The sequence below is a fragment of the Capricornis sumatraensis genome, chromosome 4, assembly GCF_032405125.1.
Source record: "Capricornis sumatraensis isolate serow.1 chromosome 4, serow.2, whole genome shotgun sequence".
In the NCBI taxonomy this organism is placed as follows: Eukaryota; Metazoa; Chordata; class Mammalia; order Artiodactyla; family Bovidae; genus Capricornis; species Capricornis sumatraensis.
In genome coordinates this window covers 11,212,484-11,227,287 of record NC_091072.1, presented here as the reverse complement: position 1 = coordinate 11,227,287, position 14,804 = coordinate 11,212,484, and the positions used below count along the sequence as shown (strand labels likewise).

The 14,804-nt window shown below is 35.9% G+C and overlaps 1 protein-coding gene across 1 annotated transcript in view; it reads left to right on the top strand.

The window, feature by feature from the left end:
- The window catches only part of LOC138078042 (disintegrin and metalloproteinase domain-containing protein 32-like), a 179,474-nt gene that overhangs the window by 25,724 nt on the left and 138,946 nt on the right, over window positions 1-14,804 (top strand). The window contains exons 4-6 of the mRNA XM_068970509.1: window positions 5,644-5,719; window positions 11,443-11,519; window positions 12,851-13,028. Coding sequence (XP_068826610.1) covers window positions 5,644-5,719; window positions 11,443-11,519; window positions 12,851-13,028 — 331 coding nt within the window. The remainder of the gene's footprint in view (window positions 1-5,643; window positions 5,720-11,442; window positions 11,520-12,850; window positions 13,029-14,804) is intronic.

Genomic DNA, 14,804 nt, shown 5'->3' with positions numbered 1-14,804 from the left:
TGAACAAATGCTCCTTTGAATTAATTTTTTGGTCCTAATGCCTCAAGTAGTCTTTAGTGAATAGGGAGGCTAGGAACAGGAATAATAAGGATTCATCTGAAGATTAATCTGTATGATCTTAAGTTAGGAGAGCCAGCAGGATCTATATAATCAGGGTAGGATGTAATAAAAAAGAAGTAAGTCTGTAACTGTATCAGTTAAGGTTTGATCAGGGAGGCAGGCTCACCACCAAGAATATGAAGTCAGGGATTTAGTATAGAAATTAGATCATACAGTACTGTGGGAGCTGGTGAATAGTTTATGGAAAAAAGTAACAGCTACATACCATCCCTAAGAGTATTGTGAAAATAATTTAAATAACTTTATATAGGGTTCAATTATTTGATGGAAAACCAGTTGAGAAATGCTGGCTTGGAAGCAATTTGTAACTTTCAAGAGGTTGATTTCAGTTAAATTTTGGGAGTAGAACTAGATTATGTGGTATTAAGGAGAGCTGAATTGTGAGAAACTGAAACTTTTAAGTGAAAATGGGTTTTCCAGAAATGTTTGGCAGAGAAAAAAGAAAAGAAAAAATGAAGTATTTTGGCTGACAGGAAGTTTCTTAAAGAGAGAAATATAAACAATGATTCATTGTGTTATTAGATGCCAAAAAATGGCATTGAGTAAAAGAGTTAGACAGAAGGGAAGAATAGTAAATGACAACTCAAAGAGCTTTTCAAGTACATAAGAGAGAATGCATATTGCATTTGAATATATTATCAGAACTATAAGCAGTAGTAAGAAATAAAGGAATTAGAGCCTGGGAGATGGATTGAGCATGTGTATACTCTATTTTTAGAAATTACCTGCATAATAATTAGGATGGTATGACAATTATGAAGCTATTGCAAAAGTTATATGAGATATAATAAGAAGCATAATTTTGAATGTGTAAGAGGTTTTCTTTTTGAGATATAACTGAGGTGGCAGAAAAAAATTAGATATTGGACACAATGGTAGAGATTTGATGGGGCAGTGAAGGAATAGGACAAGTCTGTGTCAGAGAATATCCATAAGTGTCCAGTGGCAGTAAGGCTGATTGATTGATTGTTTGAAGTACAGTTGTCTTACAATATCTTATTAGTTTCAGGTGTACAGTGTAGTGACTATATATTTTTATAGATTAAAAACTATATATAGTATTATAACTGGTAGTTCATATCTCTTAATCCCCTTCACTTATATGTTAAAGGCCATTTTTATAAACCCACAGCTAACATCATACTCAGTGATGAAAAGCTAAAAGCTTTTTTCTCTAAGACTACGAGTAAGACAAAGATGCCTGCTCTCACTGCCTTTGTTCGTCATAGTATTGGAAGTTCTAACCATAGCAATTAAAAAGAAATAATTTTCTGAAGGAAATCAACCATGAGTATTCATTGGAAGGACTGATACTGAAGTTGAAGCTCCAGTACTTTAGCCACCTAATGCAAAAAGCCAACTCATTGGAAAAGACCATGATGCTGGGAAAGATTGAAGGCAGGAGGAGAAGGTGGTGATAGAAGATGAAATGGTTGAGTGGCATCACCAACTCAATGGACATAAGTTTGAGCAAACTCCAGGAGATAGTGAATGACAGAGATGTCCAGCATGCTGCAGTCCATGGGGATGGAAATAGTCGGACGTGACTTAGTAACAGAACAACAACAATATACATCCAGATCGGAAGGGAAGAACTATAATAGTCACTATTTGCAAATGGCATGATACCACAGAAAACCCTAGAGATGCCACCAAAAAACTATTAGAACTAATAAATGAATTCAGTAAAACTACAGGGTACAAAATTAATGTATAGATCTATTCTATTACTATGCACTGGAATGCAAAAGTAGGAAGTCAAGAAACACCTGGAGTAACAGGCAAATTTGGCCTTGGAACACGGAATGAAGCAGGGCAAAGGCTAATAGAGTTTTGCCAAGAGAACGCACTGGTCATAGCGAACACCCTCTTCCAACAACACTAGAGAAGACTCTACCCATGGACATCAACAGATGGTCAACACCGAAATTAGATTGATTATATTCTTTGCAGCCAAAGATGGAGAAGCTCTATACAGTCAGCAAAAACAAGACCGGGAGCTGACTGTGGCTCAGATCATGAACTCCTTATTGCCAAACTCAGACTTAAATTGAAGAAAGTGGGGAAAACCACTAGACCATTCAGGTATGACCTAAATCAAATCCCTTATGATTACACAGTGAAAGTGAGAAATAGATTTAAGGGACTAGATCTGATAGAGTGCCTGATGAACTGTGGAATAAGGTTCGTGACATTGTACAGGAGACAGGGATCAAGACCATCCCCATGGAAAAGAAAGCGATAAAGCAAAAAGGCTGTCTGAGGAGGCCTTACAAAAAAAGGAGAGAAGCGAAAAGCAAAGGAGAAAAGGAAAGATATACCCATTTGAATGCAGAGTTCCAGAGAATAGCAAGAAGAGATAAGAAAGCCTTCCTCAGCAATCAATGCAAAAAAATAGAGGAAAAGAACAGAATGGGAAAGACTAGAGATCTCTTCAAGAAAATTAGAGATACCAAGGGAACATTTCATGCAAAGATGGGCTTGATAAAGGACAATTGTATGGACCTAACAGAAGCAGAAGATATTAAGAAGAGAATATACAGAAGAACTGTACAGAAAAGATCTTCATGACCCAGAGAATCACTATGGTGTGACTCACCTAGAGCCAGACATCCTGGAATGTGAAGTCAAGTGGGCCTTAAAAAGCATTACTATGAGCAAAGCTAGTGGAGGTGATAGAATTCCAGTTGAGCTATTTCAAATCCTGAAAGATGATGCTGTGAAAGCGCTGCACTCAATAGGCCAGCAAATTTGGAAAACTCAGCAGTGGCCACAGGACTGGAAAAGATCCATTCCAATCCCAAAGAAAGGCAATGCCAAAGAATGCTCAAACTACTGCACAATTGCACTCATCTCAGACGCCAGTAAAGTAATGCTCAAAATTCTCCATGAGAGGTTTCAGCAATACATGAACTGTGAACTTTGTGACATTCAAGCTGGTTTTAGAAAAGGCAGAGAGGGACCAAAGATCAAATTGCCAACATCCGCTGGATCATGGAAAAAGCAAGAGAGTTCCACAAAAATATCTACTTCTGCTTTATTGACTATGCCAAAGCCTTTGACTGTGTGGATCACAATAAACTGTGGAAAATTCTGAAAGAGATGGGAATACCAGACCAACTGACCTGCCCCTTGAGAAACCAATATGCAGGTCAGGAAACAACAGTTAGAACTGGACATGGAACAACAGACTGGTTCCAAATAGGAAAAGGAGTACATCAAGGCTGTATATTGTCACCCTGCTTATTTAACTTCTATGCAGAGTACATCATGAGAAATGCTGGGCTGGAAGAAGCCCACGCTGGAATCAAGATTGCCGGGAGAAATATCAATAACCTCAGATATGCAGATGACACCACCCTTAGGGCAGAAAGTGAAGAACTAAAGAGCCTCTTGATGAAAGTGAAAGGAGTGTGAAAAAGTTGGCTTAAAGCTCAACATTCAGAAAACGAAGATCATGGCATCTGGTCCCATCACTTCATGGGAAATAGATGGGGAAACAGTGGAAACAGTGTCAGATTTTATGTTTTTGGGCTCCAGATCACTGCAGATGGTAATTGCAGTCATGAAATTAAAAGATGCTTACTCCTTGGAAGGAAAGTTATGACCAACCTAGATAGCATATTAAAAAGCAGAGACATTACTTAGCCATCAAAGGTCTGTCTAGTCAAGGCTATGGTTTTTCTAGTAGTCATGTATGGTTGTGAGAGTTGGACAGTGAAGAAAGGTGAGTGCCAAAGAATTGATGCTTTTGAACTGTGGTGTTGGAGAAGACTCTTGAGAGTCCCTTGGACTGCAAGGAGATCCAACCAGTCCATTCTGAGGGAGATCAACCCTGGGATTTCTTTGGAAGGAATGATGCTAAAGCTGAAACTCCAGTACTTTGGCCACCTGATGCGAAGAGTTGACTCATTGGAAAAGACTCTGATGCGGAAGGGATTGGGTGCAGGAGGAGAAGGGGACGACAGAGGATGAGATGGCTGGATGGCATCACTAACTTGAGGGATGTGAGTCTGAGTGAACTCCGGGAGTTGGTGATGGACAGGGAGGCCTGGCGTGCTGTGATTCATGGGGTCACAAAGAGTCGGACAGAACTGAGCTACTGAACTGAACTGAACTGATGCACTAATAATGAAATATCAGAAAAATAAATTAAAAACTCCTAGTTACAATTGCATCAGAAAGAAAGAAATACCTGGGAATAAATTTAATGGAGGTGAAAGACCTGTACTCATAAAACTCTAAGACATTGATAAAGAAATAGAAGAGAATGCAAATAAATGGAAATATACACCATGCTTACACATTGGAAGACTTAATATTGATAAGTCCATTGTACTAATCAGGGTAGTCTACTATTTCAGTCCAATTCTATCAAAATACACATTTTTCAGGAAGTATAATAGATAATCCTAAAATTTGTATGAAATACAGATGACCTTGAATAGCCAGTTATATTTATTTTAGGTCATGGGAGAGAAGTGTAGGTTGCAGAGCCATCTTTTAAAAATATATATTAGATATAAATGAGGCACCAGAAATGAACAAGATAAAGAGGTGGGGGTAAATATTAACGAGAGGGAAAAACAACCAGAAAATGAATGCCAGGGAAACACTTAAGTGAAGTAAGGATCCAGATGAAGGGACTTACACAAGGAGACAAGGTGATATGAGGGAAAAATCAGGGGTAAATGGTATGATTGAAGTTGAAGAGCAGATGGTTTGAAGAAGGGGAGTATGGTCAGTAGTGTGAAGTGCATCAGATAGTTTTATTTGACTCAATCTGCTTTTTCTTTTTGGATTTGACAATGAGGGGATCATTATATGGCATCAGTTTTAATGGCAGATTCTCAGCAGAAGCTACTCTGGGTGGTCTAGTTACATTACATTGGATTGAGAAGTGAGCACCAGGTGAGGAAGCATAAGTAAAATAGCATAATGGGGACAAGGAATTATACCCGAGAAGGCTGAACTATGACTGTTACAGAATGCTCTTCTGCTTCATTATAGTAATATATATTCATGATAGTAAAATTGAGAAAGAATGAAAGAATAAAAAACCCTTATAATCCTACACCCATTTCTAATCTTTGTAAACTTTAAAATGGTTTTCTTTTGTCTTATAGTTTGTTTTCCTTATTTTTTAAAGGAGTATAATAAAATGGGAAATATTATTTTGAGTAAATGCATATTACTTTAAACAAAAATTACACACAGGTCCAAAGAAAATACTACCTTTGTCAGGGATTGGCAGTCTTTTCCTTTAAAGACCCGGATAGTAAATATTTTAGGGTTTGAAGAGCATGATAGCTCTGTCAAAATGACTCATCTTTGCTGTTGTATCATGAAAGCTGCCATGAACCGTATGTAAGTGAATGGGTATCGCTATATGCGAATAAATTTTATTTACAAACACAGAGATAGGTCAGATTCGGCTTTGAGGGTGCTAAGTTTGCTGACTGCTGCTTTACATTTTTTTCAAAAAGAATAACTTAAAATTCTCTCACTCTTTTATATATCCAGCTTTTATTTAGCAAATAATTTCATGGTTTATATGTATAATCAAGGATCTATGAATTCTCAATCTTCAAATATTCAGGTAAGATTTAAATTTTATGTTTTAAAGAGTTTTAAAAACTTTTTTAATACGGATATTTTCCTAATATAGAAGACCTTATTCACAGAGGATATATGTAAAGTGACCTATGTATGCCACATTTCACCCATTGTTAGGGTTTCTTGAAGTCTTGATAAATTAAAGATGAACTAGACTGACAGTATATTCTACTCTGCAGCACAATTTAATTAGTTTATATTTTGTTGAATAAATGAATAGAAATTAAATAATAGTAAAAACAAGCACAAATATTAGTGAACCCAAAATCATAGACTGAAATCTTTTTCTTTTGTTTTACCCCCATCTCATCCATCAGTGAATCCTATTGATTCAACCTTTCAAATTATGTACTTAGAACCTACCTTCTTCTTCTGGCTCTGTCTGCTGATACCACTGTTTTTCAAGTAAAGGTCATATCTAGTTTGGGTTATTGTGATAACTTCCTAAATAATCTCCCTGCTTCCACATTGCTCTGCTTCTGTTAGGTCCATACCATTTCTGTCCTTTATTGAGCCCATCTTTGCATGAAATGTTCCCTTGGTATCTCTAATTTTCTTGAAGAGATCTCTAGTCTTTCCCATTCAGTTCTTTTCCTCTATTTCTTTGCATTGACCGCTAAAGAAGGCTTTCTTATCTCTTCTTGCTATTCTTTGGAACTCTGCATTCAGATGCTTTTATCTTTTCTTTTCTCCTTTGCTTTTCACCTCTCTTCTTTTCATAGCTATTTGTAAGGCCATTCCAGACAGCCATTTTGCTTTTTTGCATTTCTTTTCCATGGGGATGGTCTTGATCCCTGTCTCCTGTACAATGTCACAAACCTCATTCCATAGTTCATCAGGCATTCTATCAATCAGATCTAGGCCCTTAAATCTATTTCTCACTTCCACTGTATAATCATAAGGGATTTGATTTAGGTCATACCTGAATGGTCTAGCGGTTTTCCCTATTTTCTTCAATTTAAGTCTGAATTTGGTAATAAGGAGTTCATGATCTGAGCCACAGTCAGCTCCTGGTCTTGTTTTTGTTGACTGTATAGAGCTTCTCCATCTTTGGCTGCAAAGAATATAATCAATCTGATTTCAGTGTTGACCATCTGGTGATGTCCATGTGTAGAGTCTTCTTTTGTGTTGTTGGAAGAGGGTGTTTGCTATGACCAGTGCATTTTCTTGGCAAAATTCTATTAGTCTTTGCCCTGGACATAACAGAAGCAGAAGATATTAAGAAGAGGTGGCAAGAATACACGGAATAACTATACAAAAAAGATCTTCACGACCCAGATAATCATGATGATGTGATCACTAATCTAGAGCCAGATATCTTGGAATGTGAAGTCAAGTGGACCTCAGAAAGCATCACTACGAACAAAGCTGGTGGAGGAGATAAAATTCCAGTTGAGCTGTTTCAAATCCTGAAAGATGATGCTGTGAAAGTGTTGCACTCAATATGCCAGAAAATATGGAAAACTCAGCAGTGGCCACAGGACTGGAAAAGGTCAGTTTGCATTCCAATACCAAAGAAAGGCAATGCCAAAGAATGCTCAGACTACCACACAATAGCACTCATCTCACATGCTAGTAAAGTAATGCTCAAAATTCTCCAAGGCAGCCTTCAACAATACGTGAACCATGAACTCCCTGATGTTCAAGCTGGTTTTAGAAAAGGCAGAGGAACCAGAGATCAAATTGCCAACCTCTGCTGGATCATGGAAAAAGCAAGAGAGTTCCACAAAAACATCTACTTCTGCTTTACTGACTATGCCAAAGCCTTTGACTGTGTGGATCACAATAAACTGTGGAAAATTCTGAAAAAGATGGGAATACCAGACCACCTAACCTGCCTCTTGAGAAATCTATATGCAGGTCAGGAAACAACAGTTAGAACTGGACATGGAACAACAGACTGATTCCAAATAGGAAAAGGAGTACGTCAAGGCTGTATATTGTCACCCTGCTTATTTAACTTCTATGCAGAGTACATCATGAGAAACACTGGACTGGAAGAAACACAAGCTGGAATCAAGATTGCCGGGAGAAATATCAATAACCTCAGAGATGCAGATGACAGCACCCTTATGGCAGAAAGTGAAGAGGAGCTAAAAAGCCTCTTGATGAAAGTGAAAGAGGAGAGTGAAAAAGTTGGCTTAAAGCTCAACATTCAGAAAACAAAGATCATGGCATCTGGTCCCATCACTTCATGGGAAATAGATGGGAAAACAGTAGAAACAGTGTCAGACTTTATTTTTTGGGGCTCCAAAATCACTGCAGATGGTGATTGCAGCCATGAAATTAGAACTTACTCATTGGAAGAAAAGTTATGACCAACGTAGGTAGTATATTCAAAAGCAGAGACATTACTTTGCCAACTAAGATCTGTCTAGTCAAGGCTATGGTTTTTCCAGTGGTCATGTATGGATATGAGAGTTGGACTGTGAAGAAGGCTGAGTGCCGAAGAATTGATGCTTTTGAACTGTGGTGTTGGAGAAGACTCTTGAGAGTCCCTTGGACTGCAAGGAGATCCAGCCAGTCCATTCTAAGGGAGATCAACCCTGGGATTTCTTTGGAAGGAATGATGCTAAAGCTGAAACTCCAGTACTTTGGCCACCTCATGCAAAGAGCTGACTCATTGGAAAAGACTGTGATGCTGGGAGGGATTGGGGGCAGGAGGAGAAGGGGACGACCAAGGATGAGATGGCTGGATGTCATCACGGACTCGATGGATGTGAGTCTGAGTGAACTCTGGGAGTTGGTGATGGACAGGGATGCCTGGCGTGCTGCGATTCATGGGGTCGCAAAGAGTCAGACACGACTGAGTGACTGAACTGAACCACACTGCTCATTCCCTGGGTCAGGTCTCAGCATGACAACCAGATGAATCCTATTAATAAAACCTGAGTAAGTGAGTGAGTGAAGTCGCTCAGTCGTGTCGACTCTTTGCAACCCCGTGCACTGTATCCTACCAGGCTCCTCCGTCCATAGGATTCTCCAGGCAAGAATACTGGAGTGGGTTGCCATTTCCTTCTCCAGGGGATCTTCCTGACCCCGGGATCAAACCTGGGTCTCCCATATTGGAGGCAGATGCTTTAACCTCTGAGCCACCAGGCAAGCTGTTCAGATCAAAAAAGAAAAAAGACCAACCTGGTCAGATCATGTTGCTTCTCTACTCAGAAGCCTTCATGGGATGAGTTATTGTCCACAAAGTGAAAACCAACAAGAGAAAGCCCACATGCAGCAACAAAGCCCCAGCACAGCCAAAAAAATAGGAAAGAAAAAAAAACCTTTAAATAGGGTGAAATGGTGAAAATCGTTTTAATATCCTGCAGGCTTTACACAGGCTGATCCTCTTTACCTCTGTGACCTCATTTCCTGTTACTCTTTACATTGGTAATTCTGTTCAAGTCACATTGGCTTCCTTGCTATTCTTTAAACATACCAGACATGTTCTCCTTTCAAGAACTTTTCTCTATTTCCTCTGATCCAGATGTTTGCTCTTTCGCAAGATACAATGTTTTTCTCTTTCATTTTCTTCAGTTCTTTGCTCAAAACCATCCAATTAGTCCTAAGATTTAAAATTTTAAAAACTTTTTTTTTTTTAATTTATACTTTTAGCCATGGTGGGTCTTCACTGCTACAAGTGGGCTTTCTCTAGTTGCAGCTAGTTGGGGCTGCTCTCTAGTTGCAGTGGGTAGGCTTCTCATTGTGGTGGTTCCTCTTGTTGCTGAGCTTGGGCTCTAGGGTGCAGGTGCTTAAGTGGTTGTGGCATATGGACCTAGTTGCCCTGCAGCATGTGGAATCTTGCTGGAATCACGTGGACCAGGGATCAGACCTGTGTGCCCTTCATTGACAGGCAGATCTCTTTACTGTTGGACCACCAGGGGAGTCCAATCCCTATTTTAAATTGCACTCTTAATCTTCATACTCTTTTACCTCTCCTGTTTTGTTTTTCTCCATAGTGGTTATAAATATATGATGTATCATATACTTTATTTATTGTTCCCTCAGTGCAATATAATCTTCATTTGACCAGAGCTTTTGGTCTGTTTTACTCAATGATGCCTCCCTAGTGCCTTGAAAAATGCCTATCACTTAGCATATAATAAAACTTTGCTGAATATTATTGATGTATATTACTTTACTTCTAATTGGAAAGGACCATTAATTTCCTTATATTGCTCCTTCTTGCTCACCTTACTTCTAACATAGAAGAGTACATTAATAAAAAAAATTACATTGATTTATACCAAAATATATAGCACCATGAAATTGTAGAAATTATATAATCTTCCTTTTTTGTTTGTAATGATGTTTGCCATGTCTCCATGTTAATTGCACTGTGGTCAGAGACTGAATTTGGTGTGATTTCAGTCCTTTAAAGTTTTTTGTTGTGTTTCATGGCCCAGAATATGGTTTCATTTTTGTAAATATTATGTGTTCTTTAAAAAGAAAGTGTAATGTTACTCAGCCATAAAAAAGAATGATGTAATGCCATTTGTAGCAACAAAGATGGACCTGGGGATTTATATGTTAAGTGAAAAAAGATGGAGAAAGGCAAATATCATGTGATATTACTTATATGTGAAATCTAAAAAATGATATAAGTGAAATTATTTACAAAATGGAAATAGACTCACAGACATATAAAAATAAAACTTGTGATTACCAGAAAGGAGATGGAGGGGGAGATAAATTAGGACTTAGGGATTGATATATACATGTGATTATTTATAAAATAGATAAATGACAAGGATCTATACTGGTATAGCACAGTATATTCAGTGTCTTGTAATAACTTATAATGGAAAAGGATCTGAAAAAGGGTACATTTATATGTATGTATGTATAACTGAATCACTTTGTTGTACACCTGAAGCTACTACTACACTGTAAATTTACTATATGCTTCAATAAAATGTAGTTAAAAAAGAACTCTGTGCAAGAAAAGTATATTACATATAGTTTTAAAGTGTAGTATTCTAGCTCTATGAGGTTAACATTCTATTCAAGTCCTCTACAGATTCTGAATGCTAGACTTACCTATTACTGACAGAAATGTCTGCTTAAAAATCTTTAGTATGATTATACATTTATTTTTATTATTATTTCATTTTTGACTTTTTATAGTTTGAATTTATGTTATTAAGTGAATGCAAATTTGGAATATTTATATCTTCCTGGTAAATTGAAACTCTTATCATTAAGAAATATCCCTCTTTATCTCTAGTAATGCTTTTTGCCTTAAAGTTTACATTTCCAATATTAGTATTGCTTCAGAGTTATCCTTTTGGTTTGTGTTGGTGTGGTATATCTTTTTCTAGATCTTCAATTTTTTTCTTTTTTGTGACCTTAAATTTTAGACATCTCTTTTTAGCAGACTATCAGAATTTAAAGGATATCCAGAGTCACAATCTTTGTCTTTTAATTAATGACCTCAATTTGTATTTTGGAAAATAATTTTACCTAAAAAATGGTATAAAACTTTGGAAACAGTGTAAATTAATAATCCCAAGCATTGATCTGAAAAGCGGCATTAATATAGTGAAAGTGGCGAACCTGGGGAGATGTTTTTTTCTGACTGTCTTTTTATTCACAATGATATAAACAGTATAGAGCCTATGAAAAGTATTCAGAAAGTTCTAAGTATAAAAAGTTAAGAAGTCATTAGAAAGTTTCTTCAACTCCTAGGTAACTACTTTACTTTCTCCCTCCTAGGCTCAGTGCTACTACCAAGGATATATTGAAGGATATCCGAATTCTTTTGTCACACTGAGCACGTGCTCTGGACTGAGGTTACGTATTTTTTGCCCTTGATATGCAAACACCATAGTTGTGATATTTGGCTGCAGTGAACTGGCTAGTTTATTCTAAGTGTAGAGCTGGTGGAGGATTTCCATGTGGAGACTATTCCTATGTGGATATTCCCATCATATCACTGAATGATATATTCCTCTGAATATGTTTCTTCTCTTATTTCTCCTCAATTTCCAGACAGACCAGAGACTTGTCACAACTTCCTTGAAAGTTTAGATTTCCTGGTGTCCTTGCTTTTTTTCTTTATTGGGGAAATGACAGATGAACATGTTTGACTATAACAAATTGGAGGAGCTAAGTTCTGGGTAGCTTTTTTTTCAGCAAATATTTTTGTACCAGTTACTAGACTAGTGTTTGAAGATATAAAAATGCATAAATGAAGCATGCCCTTTCACACAGGAAATCATCTGCAGAGAGAGGAAGCACTTCTGTATAAACAAATAATAATTATTATAGTACTTACTCATTTTTTTCTAGTAATATCACTGTCTTAAACTCTCTAAGAATTGTAAAGTTTCCTCCTTAGTGCTTGGAGGGCTTTCCATTCTGTCAGGACATTCTTCATCTTCATTTTTGTAGTGTAGGATCCTTGTTTTCACAAACGAATTTTACTTGGTGCTTTTTACATGGAATTCTAAAATTTGGTTTTTAGAGAATAGTCGCTATATAGTTACCTATATTCAGAGAAGAATACTTATAAAAGTTGTTTACTCTTTATTACTTTAAATTTCTTATTCAGATTATGTATATAAACAAAATTCATAAATGCCGTATAATTACAGCTAAATTTTATTTTTATGGATAAAATTGCTCATTATGTATCCTTTTGTTATATAAGCAATGTAATCATTATAGTGCAAAAAAGATCAAAATCTTTACAGATTTCTATATGCTATTGCTTTCATTAAATCACTGACTTGGAGGACAGGGGAATGACTTGATCACAGTAATGTGTATACACAGTACTGTTGCATACCTTAGAAACTGATTATGTAATTTCTGATTTAATAATTTCAACTATGTTTATAACTATAAAGAAAATTAGATGGATAGTTTGTTTTTAGAATTGGGAACATTTTTATTTTGGTCTCTTCAGAGTCATCTCCAAAATACAGAGTGTGGGACAAAATACAGAGCCCAAAAACATCTGTATCTTTTCTTTCTTCTCCTTCCCCTTTCCTTCCTACTCCTCCTCCTCTTTTTGGAATTCTGTCAGAGTTTTATAATATAGAATTAATTATAGAATTAGTTAAAATTAGAATTATAAAATAGAATTAAAAGCAGTAAATTTTTGTCCTTCATTTTACAGAGGAATATTGCAGTTTGAAAATGTTTCTTATGGAATTGAGCCTCTGGAATCTGCATTTGAATTTCAGCATCTTCTTTACAAATTAGGGAATGAAAAGAATGAATTTGCAGTTCTTACTGAAAATAACCAAGACACAGAACAAAACCCAATGGACCATTACATTTTTATAAGTGAAAAAGTGAGTTGTGTATGTTTTATTACTGTTTCAAGGCAGTTATTGTTTCTATTTATTTTTAAAAGAAATGTATTAACCCGTTAGATAGCTGTAGCTACTTTTCTTTAACATTCTCACCTTTTCTTAGCTTTAACAATTTACTTTGAACTATACATTACCTTTTTCTCTTTGCAACAATCATTTACTTTTTTTTTAAGTTAAATTTGTTTATTTTAATTGAAGGCTAAATAAACTGTGCATATTAATGCATATTCAATATAAATGTTAAAAACTCACTTTCTGCTTTTATCTCTATATTCTTGGAAATTATCAATTAATCAAATATTTATGAAATCTGCATTTATAACCAAGAAATCAGCATTAATTAAATTATAGATATAATTAAAATGTCATAAGTTGAATTGCCATGTATGGCCAATGTAAATTGTTCACCTGTATAACTGCATGTTTTGGTCCTCACAAAAGTAATTATGAAAGAGAAAATATTTTTGCCAAGTAAAAGTGGCATTAATATGCATAGTTTATACAAGAAGTATATGGCAGTGTTCATAATATATGTTCTCCTTGGCTTCTGTCAGTTTTTTTAAACATAGACCAAACTCATCAGAATTTAGCCAGACATGTAAAAATTAAGACTACATTTCTCAACCTCTCTTGCACCTTGGTAGAATTTTGTGACAAAGTTATAGATACTGACATGTGACAGATGTAACATGTCACGTCTAGATAGAGTTCTAAAGGAAGAAAGCTTATCCTCTTCTCTTTTGCCCTTTCCTGCTGGTTGCAGTGTGAACATATTGGTACATCCTAGTCCACAATGATGGCAATGATACTGTACATAGCGGAGCAGTAAGGTAGAATGAACCTTGCTCCTGAGGAATTTATAAGACTAAATCACCATGCCTCTTCAGTCTTTTAATATAAGAGAGAAATAAACTCCAACTTGTTTAATCCATTATTATCTTGTGTCTCTGTTATAGCTTCTAATCCTATATCCAAAATAATACAGGTCTGAAATGTACTTGAAGTGCCAAAGTACTCAATGCTATCACAAACACACATATATATTTTAAAATGAAATTTTATTTACTAAATGTGAACAATTTTATTTTCATTCTAAGAATTTAGGAGTTAATCTATAATGGCTTAGATTAACCAGTATGGTGGAAATTGTTGGTGTTCTGGCCAAATTCTGTCAGATCCTTTTTCACTGTATTTTGGTATAGTGGGACATTTTGTCTTTGGTTGTGCTTTTTAAATATCTAGAATACGTTACTATATTTTAAAAGCTATTTTTACTTAAAAATTTTCCTCCAGTTTTATTGAGATATAATTGGCATTGTGTTGGTATAAGGTATACAGCATAATAAATTGATAAATTATTGTGAAATGATCACCACAATAAGTAGTTAACATTTATCACAACACATAGTGTACTTTCAAATATACATTCAAATAAACTTTCAAATATACATTGAAGTATTGTTAATTATAATTACCATGATATGTATTCTGTTTCCAGAACTTATTTATCTTATAATGGAAATTTGTACTTTTTGATCACCTTCACCCATTTATCCCACTTCACAGTACCTACCTCTGGCAATTACCAACCTTTTAGCTGTACCTATGAGTCTGGTATTTTGTATTTGTTTTCTTCCTTAAGATTCCACATATAAGTGAGATCATATGGTATTTGTCTTTCTTTGTCTGACATTTCCTTTAGCAAAATGCTCTCAAGGTCTAATCATGTTGGTGCAATGGCAAGGTTTCCTTCTT